This window comes from Pristiophorus japonicus, chromosome 8, assembly GCF_044704955.1.
Source record: "Pristiophorus japonicus isolate sPriJap1 chromosome 8, sPriJap1.hap1, whole genome shotgun sequence".
NCBI lineage: Eukaryota > Metazoa > Chordata > Chondrichthyes > Pristiophoridae > Pristiophorus > Pristiophorus japonicus.
In genome coordinates, this window is record NC_091984.1 from 2,145,575 (window position 1) to 2,164,038 (window position 18,464).

Genomic DNA, 18,464 nt, shown 5'->3' on the forward strand with positions numbered 1-18,464 from the left:
ACGGAGCGGTGGGGCACAAACCCCGGCACGGAGCGGTGGGACATAAACCCCGGCACGGAGCGGTGGGGCATAAACCCCGGCACGGAGCGGTGGGACATAAACCCCGGCACGGAGCGGTGGGACATAAACCCCGGCACGGAGCGGTGGGGCACAAACCCCGCCACGGAGCGGTGGGGCACAAACCCCGGCACGGAGCGGTGGGTCCAATGGCTTGTTCCTGGGCTGTACACACTCTGTAATTCTGTGTAACATGTGAGCGCTGCTGTGCAGTATAGCAGTGATAATATCCTCACTTACGGTGGAATTGCCTGCGTGTGATATTATCAGCTTCCACAAACAGACGTTGGAATCACATCATTAGCAAATCCCAATGCATCATAAACCTCAAAGTATAATAAGGTTTAAATGCCAGGGGTGCAGTGTAGACTTCAATATATTCAGACGAAAGATTTTTGCTGGTCTTTATAGGTTTTTAGTGTGTTGTAACTATAGCATTAAGTCATCTAGCAAATCTAGATGTTAAACACTGACTAGTTTACACAGCAAGCACTATTTAAAAGAAAGACTTACATTTATATAGCGCCTTTCACGACCACCGGACATCTCAAAGCGCTTTACAGCCAATGAAGTATTTTAGAGTGTAGTCACTGTTGTAATGTGGGAAAAGTGGCAGCCTACTTGCGCACAGCAAGCTCCCACACACAGCAATGTGATAATGATCAGATAATCTGTTTTTGTTATGTTGATTGAGGGATAAATATTGGACCAGGACACCAGGGATAGTTCCCCTGCTCTTCTTCGAAATACATCCACCTGAGAGAGCAGTTTAATGTCTCATCTGAAAGATGGCACCTCCGACAGTGCAGCGCTCCCTCAGTACTGCCCCTCCAACAGTGCGGCGCTCCCTCAGTACTGCCCCTCCGACAGTGCGGCGCTCCCTCAGTACTGCCCCTCCGACAGTGCAGTGCTCCCTCAGTACTGCCCTCCGACAGTGCAGCACTCCCTCAGTACTGCCCCTCCGACAGTGCGGCGCTCCCTCAGTACTGCCCCTCCGACAGTGCAGCACTCCCTCAGTACTGTCCCTCCGACAGTGCAGCGCTCCCTCAGTACTGCCCTCTGACAGTGCGGCGCTTCCTCAGTACTGCCCCTCCGACAGTATGGCGCTCCCTCAGTACTGCCCCTCCGACAGTGCAGCACTCCCTCAGTACTGTCCCTCCGACAGTGCGGTGCTCCCTCAGTACTGCCCTCCGACAGTGCGGCGCTCCCTCAGTACTGCCCCTCCGACAGTGCGGCACTACCTCAGTACTGCCCCTCCGACAGTGCGGCACTACCTCAGTACTTCCCCTCCGACAGTGCGGCAGTCCCTCAGTACTGCCCCTCCGACAGTGCAGCACTCCCTCAGTACTGCACAGGGAGTGTCAGCCTAGAGTTATGTGCTCGGTCCCTTCAAGCTACACACTGAGATCACTGATGTACTAAATAAGTCTGAAACACGTGCAGAAAATGGAATTTGGTATTTCATTGAGTTAAGCGGCCCTTTTGAAATTTCTTTCAATAATCTGGGTTTATTGTACCATATCCCTCCCTATCTCTGTAAGCTCCTCCAGCCGTACATCGCTCCGAGATCTCTGCGCGCTTCCAATTCTGGCCTCTTGAGCACCCCTGATTATAATCGCTCCACCATCGTTGGTCGTGCCTCCAGCTGCCTGGGCCCCAAGCTCTGGAACTCCCTCCCTAAACCTCTCCGCCTCTCTCTCTTGCTTTAAGACACTCGTTCAAACCGACCTTCTTTGACCGAGCTTTTGGTCGCCTGTCTCAATATCTCCTTATGCGGCTTGGTGTCAAAGTTTGTTTGGTAACGCTCCTGTGAAACGCTTTGGGACGTTTTACTGCGTTGAAGGCGCTATATAAATACACGTTCTTGATTTTTTAAGTATGAAGCTGCTTTATTGAAGACAAAGACTAAATCAAATGATTACCTCAAACTGGATGGCTTCGTTGGATGCAATCAGGGCTTGAATAGCTGCGCTGATGTCCACGTACCTCTATACAAGAAACAGCAAGTGACAAAGAAAGCGATGGAAACCGTCAGAGAAGAGCAGCTGTTTGATGTATTTTCTGCTCAACAAGATTGACTGGTGTAGGTTCTGTGGACTGGGACATCACCCATCACAAACATCCAGTGTCAACATCAAGCACTTACAGGCCAGGTCTACCATACTTAGTACTCTGCCTTGACAATACTCTGCCTTGACAATGGGTTTCAGCCTCAATATATGATACTCACTTACAAATCCTAATAAATGGAATTTGGTATTCATTGAGTTATGAAACCCTTTTGAAATTGCTTTAAATAGTCTGCGTTTATTGTGTTCAAATCTCCCCTCCCTATCTCTGTAACCCCCTCCCCCCTACACCCCTCCCTATCCCTGTAACCCTCCTTATCCCTGTAACCCCCTCCCCCTACACCCCTCCCTATCCCTGCAACCCCCTCCCACTCTACACCCATCCCTATCCCTGTAACCGCCTCCCTCCCTATCCCTGTAAACCCCTCCCACCCTACACCACTCCCTATCTCTGTGACCCCCTCCTTCCTACACCCCTCCCTATAACCCCCTTCCCCCCACATCCCTCCCTATCTATGTAAGCCCCTCCCCCCTACACCCCTCCCTATCCCTGAAACCCCCTTCCCCCCACACCCCTCCCTATCTCTGTAACCTCTCCCACCCTACACCCCTCCCTATCCCTGTAACCCCCTCCCACCCTACACCCTCCCTATCTCTGTGACCCCCTCCCCCCTACACCCCTCCCTATCTCTGTAACCCCCCCTCCCACCCTACACCCCTCCATATCTCTGTAACCCCCTCCCCCCCACACCCCTCCCTATCTCTGTAATCTCCTCTCACCCTACACGCCTCCCTATCTCTGTAACCCCTCCCCCCCCCACACCCCTCCCTATCTCTGTAACCCCTCCCCCCCCTACACCCCTCCCTATCTCTGTAACCCCTCCCCCCCCACACCCCTCCCTATCTCTGTAACCCCCTCCCTCCCTACACCCTCCCTATCTCTATAACCCCCCCTCCCCCCTACACCCCTCCATATCTCAGAAGGCTGGTGTGGAGCATAAACCCCGGCACGGACCGGTTGGGCCCAATGGCCTGTTTCCGGGCTGTACATTCTATGTAACTCTATATAAAAACATTTGCATCAATGTAAGCTTTTTCCTTAATCTACTCCAGCCTTTCAGTAGGTCTCCGAGTGAGTTGGGCAATTTAGTGGAAATTGAGGGGGGTTTTAGTCCATACACCAGGCCCACTCGACACTGCCTGCACTCATTTAATACAGGTCTCTTACATCCCATGTAAGAAGATAACAACATAAGGATTAGGAGCAGAGTCGGCCATTCGGCCCCTCGAGCCTGCTCCGCCATTCAATAAGATCATGGCTGATCTTCCACCTCAACTCCACTTTCCCCCCGATCCCCATATCCCTTGATACCCCTCGAGTCCAAAAATCTATCGATCTCTGTCTTGAATATACTCAACGACTGAGCCTCCACAGCCCTCTGGGGTAGATAGTTCCAAAGATTCACCACCCTCTGAGTGAAGAAATTTCTCCTCATCTCAGTCCTAAATGGCCGACCCCTGGTTCTAGACTCCCCAGCCCGGGGGAAACATCCTCCCTGCATCTAAACATAAGGGTTTTATTCAAAACTGCGATTTGTGTGATTTTAATGTATGCGTATGATGCTGAAAATACCGAGAGTTGACAAGTTATTTCTTGCTCAACACCGCACCTGCGACACTTCAAAGACTCTGTTACTGTCGGATTTCAGTCAATCATCCAGGAATGTGGACCAAACAGTGACTGGAAAATACGTTGGCTGTTTCCCTCACGGGCTGTAATTGGGAATGGTTGTCTACGGTTAAAATCCGCGACCATCCATGGTGTGACATTTTAACCGGCCCTGACCTTGAGGAAATTCAAAGAGCTTGAATTTGCGGTCAGTATGACTGTCTACACTCTCAGAATACTCTCGGCGTTTGAGTTCATACGGCCTGTCAAACCGACTGCACCTCCGAGATCTGGCGCACGTGTAGCCACGTGAGGAACTCCCTAAGTTGTGATCTGTCAATGTCGTAAACCATGGAAACAAACGAAGGCAATAATCATAGAACCACAGGAATTTACAGCACGGAACGAGGCCATTCGGCCCATCCTGTCCGTGCCGGCCGACCAAGAGCTACCCAGCCTAATCCCACTTTCCAGCTCTCGGTCCGTAGCCCTGTAGGTTACGACACTTCAGGTGCACATCCAAGTACTTTTTAAATGTGGTGAGGGTTTCTGCCTCTACCACCCTTTCAGGCAGTGAGTTCCAGACCCCCACCACCCTCTGGGTGAAGACATTTCCCCACAAATCCCCTCTACACCTCCCCCCAATTACTTTAAATCTATGCCCCCTGGTTTTTGATCCCTCTACTAAGGGAAATAGGTCCTTCCTATCCACTCTATCCAGGCCCCTCATAATTTTATACACCTCAATCAGATCTCCCCTCAGCCTCCTCTGTTCCAAGGAAAACAACCCCAGCCTATCCAATCTTTCCTCATAGCCAAAATTCTCCAGTCCAGGCAAAATCCTCGTAAATCTCCTCTGTATCCTCTCCAGTGCAATCACATCTTTCCTGTAATGCAGTGACGCAGTACTCCAGCTGTGGCCTAACCAGTAATGCCGCTGTTAAATTCTCCATTGAAAGTTGGGCCCAAAGGCATGGGGTGTGACTGGGGATTTAACAGCGTATTGACTGCTAAACAAATGATAACGGCCTGGAAAACTAATGTTCGTTTTGTGCCGTGTCAAATTTGTTCATCTTAAGGAAAAAATAACATTTTAAAGAAATTTTCAAAATGTTTTTCTACTTTTTAATAAAAAAATCTTTATTTTAGGTGTGCCTTTTCCCGACGTGAGAGCCACAATCTTTGTTTTGCTCCTTCGAGCTATTGTAAAAAGCTAGAATTTTAGGAGCTTGCTCACTTCCTTGTTCGCTGTCTGTGAGCATTTTGATTGGCTGCTGAGACAGCCGGTTTGCCGTCACAGCGGTTCGCACTCGGGGATCCCCATTGAGTTCCGTCAAATTGAATTCAAGGTCGGAAAACCAGGAGTTCTCGACGCAGGGATGGCGAGACCCTCGTGCGGAGCGAAATTCGGGGCCAGCCGCTGATGCCTTCGCTTGGCTGCTGACCCCAGGTTCTGGGCCATTGATTTAATTTTTTGAAGAGTGAAGACGGGCTTTCAAGACGCAAGTTTAAAATGAGGCAACAGTGCGACTGTAACAGCCAAAAAAGCAAGGAGAGTTGAAGTGTGCTTACCAGTGGGCCAGGAGAACCAGGAGGACCCTAGAGTGAAACAGTCAGGATTATAGCAGACATTCATTTCAATGTAAAGCGGCTTAAAAAATAAATAAAGCATTGAACACTTTGACAAAGTTAAACGAAAAGAGATCTACTCACTGGTGGCCCAGCCTGGCCTCGAGGTCCTTCAGGTCCCTAGCAAACAATGAGAACATCACAAATCATTCCAGAACTAAACAAAATGCTCTCATTTCTTTAATTACTTCTTTTACATTGAATCACACAGGAACAGACCATCGGGCCCACCGCTCCGTGCCGGGGTTTATGCCCCACCGCTCCGTGCCGGGGTTTATGCCCCACCGCTCCGTGCCGGGGTTTATGCCCCACCGCTCCGTGCCGGGGTTTATGCCCCACCGCTCCGTGCCGGGGTTTATGCCCCACCGCTCCGTGCCGGGGTTTATGCCCCACCGCTCCGTGCCGCGGTTTATGCCCTACCGCTCCGTGCCGGGGTTTATGCCCCACCGCTCCGTGCCGGGGTTTATGTCCCACCGCTCCGTGCCGGGGTTTATGCCCCACCGCTCCGTGCCGGGGTTTATGCTCCACCGCTCCGTGCCGGGGTTTATGCCCCACCGCTCCGTGCCGGGGTTTATGCCCCACCGCACCGTGCCGGGGTTTATGCCCCACCGCTCCGTGCCGGGGTTTATGCCCCACCGCTCCGTGCCGGGGTTTATGCCCCACCGCTCCGTGCCGGGGTTTATGCCCCACCGCTCCGTGCCGGGGTTTATGCCCCACCGCTCCGTGCCGGGGTTTATGCCCCACCGCTCCGTGCCGCGGTTTATGCTCCACACCAGCCCCCTCCCACCCCTCTCCATCTCACCCTATCCCCATATCCTTCTATTCCTTTCTCCATCATGCGTTTATCCAGCTTCCCCTTAAATACATCGATACTATTCACCTCAACCCCTCCCTGTGGCAGCGAGTTCCACATTCTCACCCCTCTCTGGGTAAAGAAGTTTCTTCTGAATTGGATTTATTAGTGGCTATCGTATACTTATGACCTCTAGTTAGTTAAAAAAAATTCAGACTCAGGATGTGGGCATCGCTGGCAAAGCCAGCATTTATTGCCCATCCCTAATCGCCCTTACGGTTAAAGGGATCAAGGGGTATGGAGAGAAAGCAGGAAAGGGGTTACTGAGGTGAATGATCAGCCATGATTTTATTGAATGGTGGTGCAGGTTTGAAGGGCCGAATGGCCTACTCCTGCACCTATTTTCTATGTTTCTAATCGCCCCTTGAGAAGGTGGTGGTGAGCCGCCTTCTTGAATACAACTGAGTGTCTCGCTGGGCCAGAGGGCAGTGAAGAGTTAACCACATTGCTGTGGGTCTGGAGTCACATATCGGCCAGACCGGGTAAGGGCGGCAGATTTCCTTCCCTGAAGGGCATTAGTGAACCCGATGAGTTTTTAAGACAATCCAGTAGTTTCATGGTCACCAGTGATACTAACTTTTTATTTAATTGAATTTAAATTCTCAGCTGCTGGGATTCTGAACTCATGTCTCCAGATCATCAGCTCAGGCCTCGGGATCACTAGTTCAGTAACATTACCACAATGCCACATTATTTAGTTAATCGGTATTCTCTTCAGCTGTACCTTAAGTCATTTGCATTCAGCTGCTATCGTGGGGTAGGGATGATAAAAATGTGTATCACCCCAATCAGCAACGTTTGTGCAGAAATCCTGTCCTGACAGGAAACATTTGCAATGGTACAGTGGAATATTTGCATTTTGCAGCTCAAGGAAAGACATAAATATATCAAAACTTAGATACATGAAGGTTCTTGTTTCTGGCACAGAATCTCCAGAATCGAGGATTACATCCAACTCTCGCTTTGCTAGAAAGAATTTGTGTTTATGCAACAGTTTATCTCAAATGTTCCAAAGCTCATTACTCTGAAGAATGGAGAATGGACTCAGTCTTCAAAGCACCAGCGGAAATCATAAGAACATAAGAAATAGGAGCAGGAGTAGGTCATTTGGCCATTCACTAAGATCATGGCTGATCTGATCTTGGCCTCAACTCCACTTCCCAACATAACATAAAATAAAAATGGAACTTGTCTTTTTCAGCCACCACAAACCAGTGGCCGTTATAATACACCGTAGGTTTCATGGTATAACCCCCCCCCCCCACACACTTCCTGTTCTAAAATAGCATATCCTCTCTACCTATCCACAACGTGTCTGCTGTGCTCAGTGGGCAGCACTCTCACCTCTGAATGTGAAGGTTGTGGGTTCAAGTCCCACTCCAGAGATTTGACTACCTAATCTAGGCTGACACTCCAGTGCAGTACTGAGGGAGCGCCGCACTGTCGGAGGGACAGTACTGAGGGAGCGCCGCACTGTCGGAGGGGCAGTACTGAGGGAGCGCCGCACTGTCGGAGGGACAGTACTGAAGGAGCGCCGCACTGTCGGAGGTTCAGTACAGAGGGAGCGCCGCACTGTCGGAGGGGCAGTACTGAGGGAGTGCTGAACTGTCGGAGGGGCAGTACTGAGGGAGTGCTGAACTGTCGGAGGTTCAGTACTGAGGGAGCGCCGCACTGTCGGAGGGGCAGTACTGAGGGAGTGCTGAACTGTCGGAGGGGCAGTACTGAGGGAGTGCTGCACTGTCGGAGGGGCAGTACTGAGGGAGTGCTGAACTGTCGGAGGGGCAGTACTGAGGGAGTGCCGCACTGTCGGAGGGACAGTACTGAGGGAGTGCTGCACTGTCGGAGGGACAGTACTGAGGGCGTGCTGCACTGTCGGAGGGGCAGTACTGAGGGAGTGCTGCACTGTCGGAGGGACAGTACTGAGGGAGTGCTGCACTGTCGGAGAGGCAGTACTGAGGGAGTGCTGCACTGTCGGAGGGACAGTACTGAGGGAGTGCTGCACTGTCGGAGGGACAGTACTGAGGGAGTGCTGCACTGTCGGAGGGGCAGTACTGAGGGAGTGCTGCACTGTCGGAGGGGCAGTACTGAGGGAGTGCTGAACTGTCGGAGGGGCAGTACTGAGGGAGTGCTACACTGTCGGAGGTGCAGTACTGAGGGAGTGCTGAACTGTCGGAGGGGCAGTACTGAGGGAGTGCTACACTGTCGGAGGTGCTGTCTTTCAGAGGAGACGTTAAACCGAGGCCCCATCTGCCCTCTCAGGTGGGCGTAAAAGATCCCATGGCACTATTTCGAAGAAGAGCAGGGGAGGCATACCTGGTGTCCTGGGCCAATATTTATCAAGTTGAACATCACTAACACAGATTATCTGGTCATTGTCACATTGCTGTTTGTGGCATAGCCATCATGTTTAAAACAGTGACTACACTGCAGAAAACACGCCATCGGCCAGAAAGTACTTCGGCACTTCCGGTGGTCGTGAAAGGTGCTATATAAATGCAAATCCTTTTTATTCTTTCAATGAGCAATGCCACAGGAAATCAACTCACATTATCTTTTTGGTGCAATACAAACAGAAATCGTACCTCTGTGCCATGTCATTTAAATCCACCCTTCACCCAGTCTGTAACAAGCCCGCCACAGGGTGTACTGAAAACTGGACCCTCCCCTTCCCTGACCATTCTCTGCAGTTGTCTGCTAATCATATCTAAAATACTTCCACGCAAACATGGCCCTGCTGGACTAGACAGACTCTGACTAAAAGTGTGATATGAGAACATAAGAATTATGAGTAGGACTCGGCCATTCGGCCCTTCGAGCCTGCTCCGCCATTTAATAAGATCATGGCTGATCTTTGACCTTAACTCCACTTTCCCGCCCGATCCCCATATCCCTCGATTCCCCTCGAGTCCAAAAATCTCACAATCTCAGCCTTGAATATACTCAACGATTGAGCCTCCACAGCATTTTGGCGTTAAAAATTCGAAAGATTCACCACCCTCTGAGTGAATTGTGAGGAGGACACAACAAATCTGCAAAGGGATATAGCCAGGCTAAGTGAGTGGGCAAACATTTGGCAGATGGAGTATAATGTGGGAAAGTGTGAGGTTATCCACTTTGGCAGAAAAAATAGAAAAGCAAATTATAATTTAAATGAAGAAAAATTGTGAAGTGCTGCAGTACAGAGGGACCTGGGGGTCCTTGTGCATGAAACACAAAAAGTTAGTATGCAGGTACAGCAAGTAATCAGGAAGGCCAATGGAATGTTGGCCTTTATTGCAAGGGGGATAGAGTATAAAAGCAGAGAAGTCCTGCTACAACTGTACAGGGTATTGGTGAGGCCACACTTGATCGTATTGAATGGCGGAGCAGGCTCGAGGGGCCAAATGGCCGACTCCTGCTCCTATTTCTTATGTTCTTATGAAGAAATTCCTCCTCATCTCAGTCCAAAATGGCCGGCCCCTTATCCTGAGACTATGACCCTGGTTCTAGACTCCCCAGCCCGGGGGAAACATCCTCCCTGCATCTACTCTGTCAATCCCAGTAAGAAGCCAAAGGTGGGCAGAGGAAACGTTACAAGGGACCACCCTCAAAGCCTCCCTGATAAAGTGCAACATCCCCACCGACACCTGGGAGTCCCTGGCCAAAGACCAGTCCGCCCTAAGTGGAGGAAGAGCATCCGGGAGGGCGCTGAGCACCTCGAGTCTCGTCGCCGAGAGCAAGCACAGGTAGCGGAAGGAGCGTGCGGCAAACCAGTCCCACCCTCCCCTTCCCTCAACCACTGTCTGTCCCACCTGTGACAGGGACCGTGGTTCTCGTATTGGACTGTTCAGCCACCTAAGGACTGATTTTAAGAGTGGAAGCAAGTCTTCCTCGATTCCGAGGGACTGCTGGTGATAAGGTGAGAAATTTTGGTTTGGAGCGCTAGCTTTTTGAAAAGTAGATAAGGTGGCGCCAAGTGCTAATGATTTCTGCTCCTGGGAAATTCAGCTTCAGCACTCCAAGAGGGAAGTGGAGTGCTAAATCAAGCGCAACCTCTTCTCTCCGGGTAGCGGCAGAGCGCTGAACAATGTGCAGCGCAATGCTACCGGCATCAAAGGCTGCTTCCCTCACTTAAAGTGAAGGGCCAATGATGGTGCACAACCTTCTCATCGTCAGTTCTGTATTGCAAGGCAACCTGTGGGACTGCCATTACAGCCCCAAACACTCTCAAGAGAGTGGAAGGCTTGGACACCTTGCAGCAATGAAGCATGAACACTTTCAGCAGGCATCAGACTGTTGCAAAGTATAAAGTTTGGCCTACCTGAAAACCATTCCCTTTAATTTGCACTCTCCAAGCGACCAGCCAAGGTGACAACGGCTGCTCTTCCTGCCGTTGTTCACACCCGGAGCGGTAACGGGAAGTTGCGCACTTTATGACGTCACGATCTGCGAGGCGCTGGAGGCCCAGGCGGTAAGGGTTAGTGCCAGCGCTAAACCGGTACTGAAGTTCGCGGGCACCGCTGAATTCACCGCGTCCAGTTGCTAACCCCTTAGGCCCCACCCCCCAGGCACTAACGGGAAGCAGAAAGCAGCCGAATTTCTCCCTCCCCCTTTGTACGTTTCAGTGAGATCACCTCTCATTCAACTAAACTCCACAGAGTATAGGCCCATTCTACTCAATCTCTGCACAGAGAGGATGTTTCCACTGAGGGGGGAGATTAGAACTAGGGGGCATAATCACAGAATAAGGGGCCGCCCATTTAAAACTGAGATGAGGAGAAATTTCTTCTCTCAGAGGGTTGTAAATCTGTGGAATTCATTGCCTCAGAGAGCTGTGGAAGCTGGGACATTGAATATATTTAAGACAGAGATAGACAGTTTCTTAACCAATAAGGGGATAAAGGGTTATGGGGAGCGGGCGGGGAAGTGGACCTGAGTCTATGATCGGATCAGCCATGATCTTATTGAATGGCGGAGCAGGCTCGAGGGGCTCCTATTTCTTATGTTTTTATGTTGTTATAGCACAACCCTCTCATCCCAGGGATCAGGCTAGTATGTTCTTATAATCATATCTAAAATAATTCCACTAAAGAAACAAATTGCAGATCTACGGGGAAAGGGTGGGGGGGAGGGGGGGAAGGGGGGGGAGTGGGGGAAGGGGGGGAGAGAGTGGGGGAAGGGGGAGAGTGGGGGAAGGGGGGAGTGGAGGAAGTGGGGAAAGGGTAGAGGGAGTGGGGGAAGGGGGGGAGTGGGGGAAGGGGGGAGTGGGGGAAGGGGAGGAGTGGGGTAAGGGGAGGAGTGGGGGAAGGGGGGGAGTGGGGGAAGGGGGAGAGTGGGGGAAGGGGGGAGTGGAGGAAGTGGGGAAAGGGTAGGGGGAGTGGGGGAAGGGGGGGAGTGGGGGAAGGGGGGGAGTGGGGGAAGGGGGGAGTGGGGGAAGGGGGGGAGTGGGGGAAGGGGAGGAGTGGGGTAAGGGGAGGAGTGGGGGAAGGGGAGGAGTGGGGAGGAGTGGGGGAAGGGGAGGAGTGGGGAAAGGGGGGAGTGGGAGAAGGGGGAAGGGGGGGGAATGGGGGAATGGGGGAAGGGGAGGAGTGGAAGAAGTGGGGAAAGGGTAGGAGGAGTGAGGGAAGCAAGGGGGGAAGGGGGAGTGGGGGAAGGGGGGTAGCGGGGGAAGGGGGGGAGTGGGGGAAGGGGGGGAGTGGGAGATGGGTGGGGGGAGTGGGGGCGTGGGATTGGCTGAAGTGCTCTTGCAGAAAGCCACATAGGCTTGATGGGCCGCACGGCCTATGATTGTAAAACTTACCCGTGTGAGACTACAGCGACTGACTAAAAGTTTGATATAACTTTTTTTTTGAAAAGAACTGAATGTTACTGTTTGTGCGACCCCTGATTTTTTCCTCAAGCAGAGGTCAGTAATATTTTATAAACAGTTGAAAGCCTTCGTCCCGTTCGCAGTGGATTTCCTTTGATGTGTTTGAATCTCCCATCTGCTTTTTGTCATATAATGTAACTCTAGTTTATAACATCCTCGGTATAACATTCTCTGCAGGAACACAGTCGAGTAAATCTGCAGGAACATACTAAGCCGGCAGAATACTTTGCTTATTCTTCAAATAAAACGCTGCCACAGGGAGGGGTTGAGGTGAATAGTATCGATGTATTTAAGGTGAAGCTGGATAAACACATGGGGGAGAAAGGAATAGAAGGATATGGGGATAGGGTGAGATGGAGAGGGGTGGGAGGGGGCTGGTGTGAAGCATAAACCCCAGGCACGGAGCGGTGGGACATAAACCCCGGCACGGAGCGGTGGGACATAAACCCCGGCACGGAGCGGTGGGGCATAAGCCCCGGCACGGAGCGGTGGGGCATAAACCCCGGCACGGAGCGGTGGGGCATAAACCCCGGCACGGAGCGGTGGGGCATAAACCCCGGCACGGAGCGCTGGGCCCAGTGGGCTGTTCCTGGGCTGTAAATACTCTGTAACTTTGCCAAGCAGTAAACCTGAATCATATTTCGACCTTCTTCCATCAATGGAAACACCACTGGCTCTATTTAAAGAAAGACTTGCATTTATATAGCGCCTGTCATGACCACTGGACAGGCCCCCCCAAAGCGCTTTACAGCCAATAAAGTACTTTTTGAAGTGTAGTTGCTGTTGTAATGTTGCACCGATATACTGTAACAAACCCCCTCCCTTGCCCACACCCAGTGGCAATGTAAGATACCCTTGTCATGTTGTGCATATATACATTGTGGGCCTCCCCGATCTGTGAGAACATCACCGCAGGTCGGGGCTATAAATAGAGCTGGAGCGCCGGGCTCTGGAACATTGTGGGCCAAGGTGCGGCAAATGAGGGTACGGGGCCCAGGAGAGGCGAGGGCCCAGGGGCAGCACGGGTCCAGCCCACACTGCGATATGTGTGCGCACTAGGTCCGTGCAGCAGAGCAGGTCTCCAGTCGTCCTGGTTAACCCTTGCCACTGGACCAAGACCTCGCTCTGTCAAGCCCCGTGTGGTGGCTGGTGTACAACGGTCACCCCACGTTAAAAAAATCCACCCACAGGCATCTTCCACCCTTCAGGATGTAGACTGGAACATCAGGTCCTTCATTGAAACATCTGTGAACTCTCGTGGAAGCAAGTTACCCTCGTTCGAGGGACCGCCTATGATGATGATGATGATATACATAAGATTAGGATTTAGTTTAACCTCATATGTTTGGGGTTCTTAACTGTATCTTTACTTATAAATGGCTTGTGGATTTGTGATTAGAAATAATGAAATGGTTAACGTTGTTCATTCCCAGGATGCGATGGGGTTTGACGGGTCAGGTGTTGCTGTTTAGCATTTGCTGAAAGTACCGGACGTGTAACCTGTGCCTGTTGACCTCCTCTTGTCCCCACGCTGTCAAACAAGCTTCCCAAGACAGTCTTGAGGTAAGGAACCGGGACAATGAGCTCAGATTGATTAGTAGCAGGTTCGGATGATAAACGGAATGACCGTCCGGAAGTTTGTAGGAACTCTCTCATTTCTGGGGGTCTTGTTCACAATAACACTTGTCGTGCCAGAATGAATCAGCAAGGACAGTGTGCGTGACTAGAGACCTATAAAGAGGGGTGAACTAATTGAGGTCTTTAAAACTATGAAAGGTTTTGATAGAGTGAATACAGAGAGAATGTTTCCACTTGTGGGAAGAGCAAAACTAGAGGCCATCAATATAAGATCGTCACCAAGAAATCCAATGGGGAATTCAGAAGGAACTTCTTTACCCAGGGAGTGGTAAGAATGTGGAACTCGCTGCCACAGGGAGGGGTTGAGGCGAATAGTATCGATGCATTTAAGGGGAGGCTAGATAAACATATGAGGGAGAAGGGAATAGAGGGTTATGCTGATAGATTTAGGTGGGGAAAGACAGGAGGAGGCTCGAGTGGAGCATAAATGCCGGCACGGACTGGTAGTGCTGTATATCCGATGTAACTCTATATTGAGCTATCCGTAACAATTTGTAGAGTTGGGATCGAAAGAATTGAGGAGGGTTGCGTCCCTAACCAGAGAAAGATGGGCCGATTGTGTTTCTTTGTCTGTGTAACTACTGCAGAAAGACATTGCATGAGTCTGCACTTGGTCGAACACAATAAATGGATTATATTTGGTTTGCCACATTTCAAATGGTCTTACTGATAAAGGCACCACTGATGCAGAACTAAACCATGTAGGGCAGTTGGCCACAGGTTCCATTCCCATCTGTGCCCACTTTCTGATCGTAGTCTGGGCTACAGTTACTGCCTGGAGAATGAAGAGGAAATCATTCAAGGATCCAACTTCTGACAACGGACTGGTGACTGATGCTGGCAAAGTGGTGTGGCATCTCTGCGGAGAATGACGGAAAATGTGGGAAGATAGGAACAGGAGGAGGCCATTCAACCCCTCGAGCCTGTTACCGTAGGAACAGGAGGAGGCCATTCAGACCCTCGAGCCTGTTACCATAGGAACAGGAGGAGGCCATTCAGCCCCTCGAGCCAGTTACACAGGAACAGGAGGAGGCCATTCTGCCCCTCGAGCCTGTTACACAGGAACAGGAGGAGGCCATTCAGCCCCTCGAGCCTGTTACACAGGAACAGGAGGAGGCCATTCAGCCCCTCGAGCCTGTTACACAGGAACAGGAGGAGGCCATTCAGCCCCTCGAGCCTTTAACCATAGGAACAGGAGGAGGCCATTCAGCCCCTCGAGCCTGTTTCGCCATTCAATAAGATCATGGTTGGTCTTTATCCGAATTCTATCTCCCTGCCTTGGCTCCATATCCTTTTATACAATTGTAGAGCAAAAATCTATTGATCTCATTTAAAATTATGAATGGAACCAGCATCTGCTGCTTTTTGTGGGAGAGTTCCACACTAGTAGCACCCTTTGTGTGAATAAATGTTTCCTGGAGTACTGCATACAGTTTTGGTCTCTGTATTTAAGGAAGGATATACTTGCATTGGAGGCTGTTCAAAGAAGGTTCACTGGGTTGATTCCGGAGATGAGGGGGTTGACTTATGGAGATAGGTTGAGTAGGTTGGGCCTATACACATTGGAGTTCAGAAGAATGAGAGGTGATCTTATCGAAACATATACGATTATGAGGGGGCTTGACAAGGTGGATGCAGAGAGGATATTTCCACTCATAGGGGAAACTAAAACTAGGGGACATAGTCTCAGAATAAGGGGCTGCCCATTTAAAACTGAGATGAGGAGGAATTTCTTCTCTCAGAGGGTCATAAATCTGTGAAATTCTCTGCCCCAGAGAGCTGTGGAGGCTGGGTCATTGAATATATTTAAGGCGAAGATAGACAGATGTTTGAGCGATGAGGGAGTAAAGGGTTATGGGGAGCGGGCGGGGAAGTGGAGCTGATCCATGATCGGATCAGCCATGATCTTATTGAATGGCGGAGCAGGCTCGAGGGGCCGTATGGCCTACTCCTGCTCCTATTTCTTATGTTCTAATGGTCTAACTTCTCTCCTGAGCGGCCTGGATCTGATTTTAAGGTTATGTCCCCCTGTCCTAGATTCTCTCACAAGTGGGAACAGTTTCTCTCCATCTACCTTATCCATTCCTTTCAAAATCCTAAAAAAATAACTAAACGAAATCACCCCTTAACCTTCGATATTCCAGGGAATACAAGCATAGTTTATGTAATCTCGCCTCATAATCCAGGCTTGCCCGGGAGAAATGATCACTTGGGACAAGGTATTTGAGAGGTTCTGGCCCCATCAAGAATCAATGTTTCCACAACAGGAAACAAATAAGACAAAAAATACATTAAAAAAAAAAGTGCAATTGGAAAGTTGATGCCTGTGCTAACATTTTGTGAATGATGATGCTGAATCACTCCTCTGTGCCTTTGTTGCCTCGAGACTAGTCTTGCTTGCCTGGTCTTCCTCCCACATTTCACCCTCCGTAAACTTGAGGTCATCCAAAACTCAGCTGCCCGTACCCTAACTCGCTTCAAGCTCTGTAGTCCTGCCACATCCAGTAGTGAATGGTGGTGGACCATTAAACAACTAACGGGAGGAGGAGGCTCCATGAATATCCCCATCCTCAATGATGGCAGAGCCCAGCACGTGAGTACAAAAGACAAGGCTGGAGCATTTGCAACCATCTTCAGCCAGAAGTGCCGAGTGGATGGTCCATATCGGCCTCCTCCTGAGATCCCCACAATCACGGCAGCCAGTCTTCAGCCAAATCGATTCACTCCACGTGATATCAAGAAACGGCTGAGCGCACTGGATACAGCAAAGGCTATGGGCCCCCGACAATATCCCGGCTGTCGTGCTGAAGACTTGTGCTCCAGAACTAGCCGCGCCTCTAGCCAAGCTGTTCCAGTACAGCTACAACACTGGCTGACCTGTGAGACCACCACCGCAGGTCGGGGGTATAAATAGAGCTGGAGCATTGGACCCTGGAGCATCGCGGGCGAAGGTGCGGCGAATGAGGGTACGGGGCCCAGAAGAGCCGAGGGCCCGGGGCAGCCCACACTGTGCGGTATGTGTGCGCACTGGGTCCGTGCAGCAGAGCTGGTTTCCAGTCGTCCTGGTTAACCCTTGCCACTGGACCAAGACCTAGCTCTGTCAAGCCCCGTGTGGTGGCTGGTGTGCAACGGTCACCCCACGTTAAAACAATCCACACACAGGCATCTTCCATCCCCTCAATTGGAGTTCAGGACTGGGAACATCGGGTCCTCCATTGAAATATCTGTGAACTCTCGTGGAAGCAAGTCATCCTCGCTTGAAGGACCGGCGATGATGATAATGGCAACATGGCATCTACCCGACAATGTGGAAATTGCCCAGGTATGTCCTGTCCACAAAAAGCAGGACAAATCCAATCCGGCCAATTACCGCCCCATCAGTCTACTCTCAATCATCAGCAAAGTGATGGAAGGATGTTGTCGACAGTGCTATCAAGCGGCACTTACTCACCAATAACCTGCTCACCGATGCTCAGTTTGGGTACCGCCAGAACCACTCGGCTCCAGACCTCATTACAGCCTTGGTCCAAACATGGACAAAAGATCTGAATTCCAGAGGTGAGGTGAGAGTGACTGCCCTCGACATCAAGGCAGCATTTGACAGAGTGTGGCATCAAGGAGCCCGAGTAAAACTGAAGTCAATGGGAATCAGGGGGAAAACTCTCCACTGGCTGGAGTCATACCCAGCACAAAGGAAGATGGTTGTGGTGGTTGGAGGTCAATCATCTCAGCCCCAGGACATCGCTGCAGGAGTTCCTCAGGGCAGTGTCCTAGGCCCAACCATCTTCAGCTGTTTCATCAATGACCTTCCCCCCACCCCCCAGGGTCATGAGGCAGTAATGGTGGGATGCCGGGCTCTCCTGGAAATGATGCTAGTCCCAGCCAGCATGGTGTCAAACCTAGACTTTTGTGCTCGAGTCTCTGGAGTGGGACTTGAACCCACAACCTTCTGCCTCTGAGGTGAGGGTCCTACCCACTGAACCAGACCTGACTATGATTGAACCGTGATATTTATTTGTCACGCATGGTCAGTAATATGTCCTTAAAATTAATCCCATTTGAGCTCACTGACATTTTCTTGAGTGCTACCCTTCCACTTGATCTGCTTAAGCTCATCCCTCTTTGCAGTTTGGTCTGCACGCCTCCAGCTCTGTCCTCTTGGTGACCATCGGTGGCCGTGCCTTCAGCTGCCTGGGCCCCAAGCTCTGGAATTCCCTCCCTAAACCTCTCCGCTTCTCTCTCCTCCTTTAAGATGCTCCTTAAAACCCACCTCTTTGTCCCAGCTTTTGGTGGCCTGTCCTCATACAGTCTCTCGTTATGTGGCTCAGTGTCATAATGTGTTTGATAATCGCTCCTGTGCAGCTCCTTGGGACATTTTGCTATATTAAAGGCGCTATAACAATGCAGGTTGTCAGGGACCCCCATGGATGTGCATTTTATTGTATCCCTTTTTACGGAACCATTATAAGTATTACAGTACTTCCCAATGATTTTACAGAATTGCCTAGAGGGTTCATTAGGGACCTCTAGGCTCTCCCGATAGCTCAGATGGTCAAGGCTGTCAATAGTTATGTACCCGGAAGGTCCCAGGTTGGATTCCCCAGCCATGCCGGAGGAACTGATATCGGGAAGAGGGGAAGGAGCTGCCAACGGTCCAGGATTGCCCTGTTTGCTTAATTTTCTTTGAAAACCTTTTGTTGA

The 18,464-nt window shown here is 50.8% G+C and overlaps 1 protein-coding gene across 1 annotated transcript in view; it reads right to left on the bottom strand.

The window, feature by feature from the left end:
• LOC139268363 (collagen alpha-1(XXIV) chain) overlaps positions 1-18,464 on the bottom strand; it is a 420,125-nt gene that overhangs the window by 14,113 nt on the left and 387,548 nt on the right. The window contains exons 51-53 of the mRNA XM_070886436.1: positions 5,509-5,544; positions 5,368-5,394; positions 1,980-2,045 (exon numbers count right to left, since the gene is read on the bottom strand). Of these exons, the coding sequence (XP_070742537.1) occupies positions 1,980-2,045; positions 5,368-5,394; positions 5,509-5,544 (129 nt within the window). The remainder of the gene's footprint in view (positions 1-1,979; positions 2,046-5,367; positions 5,395-5,508; positions 5,545-18,464) is intronic.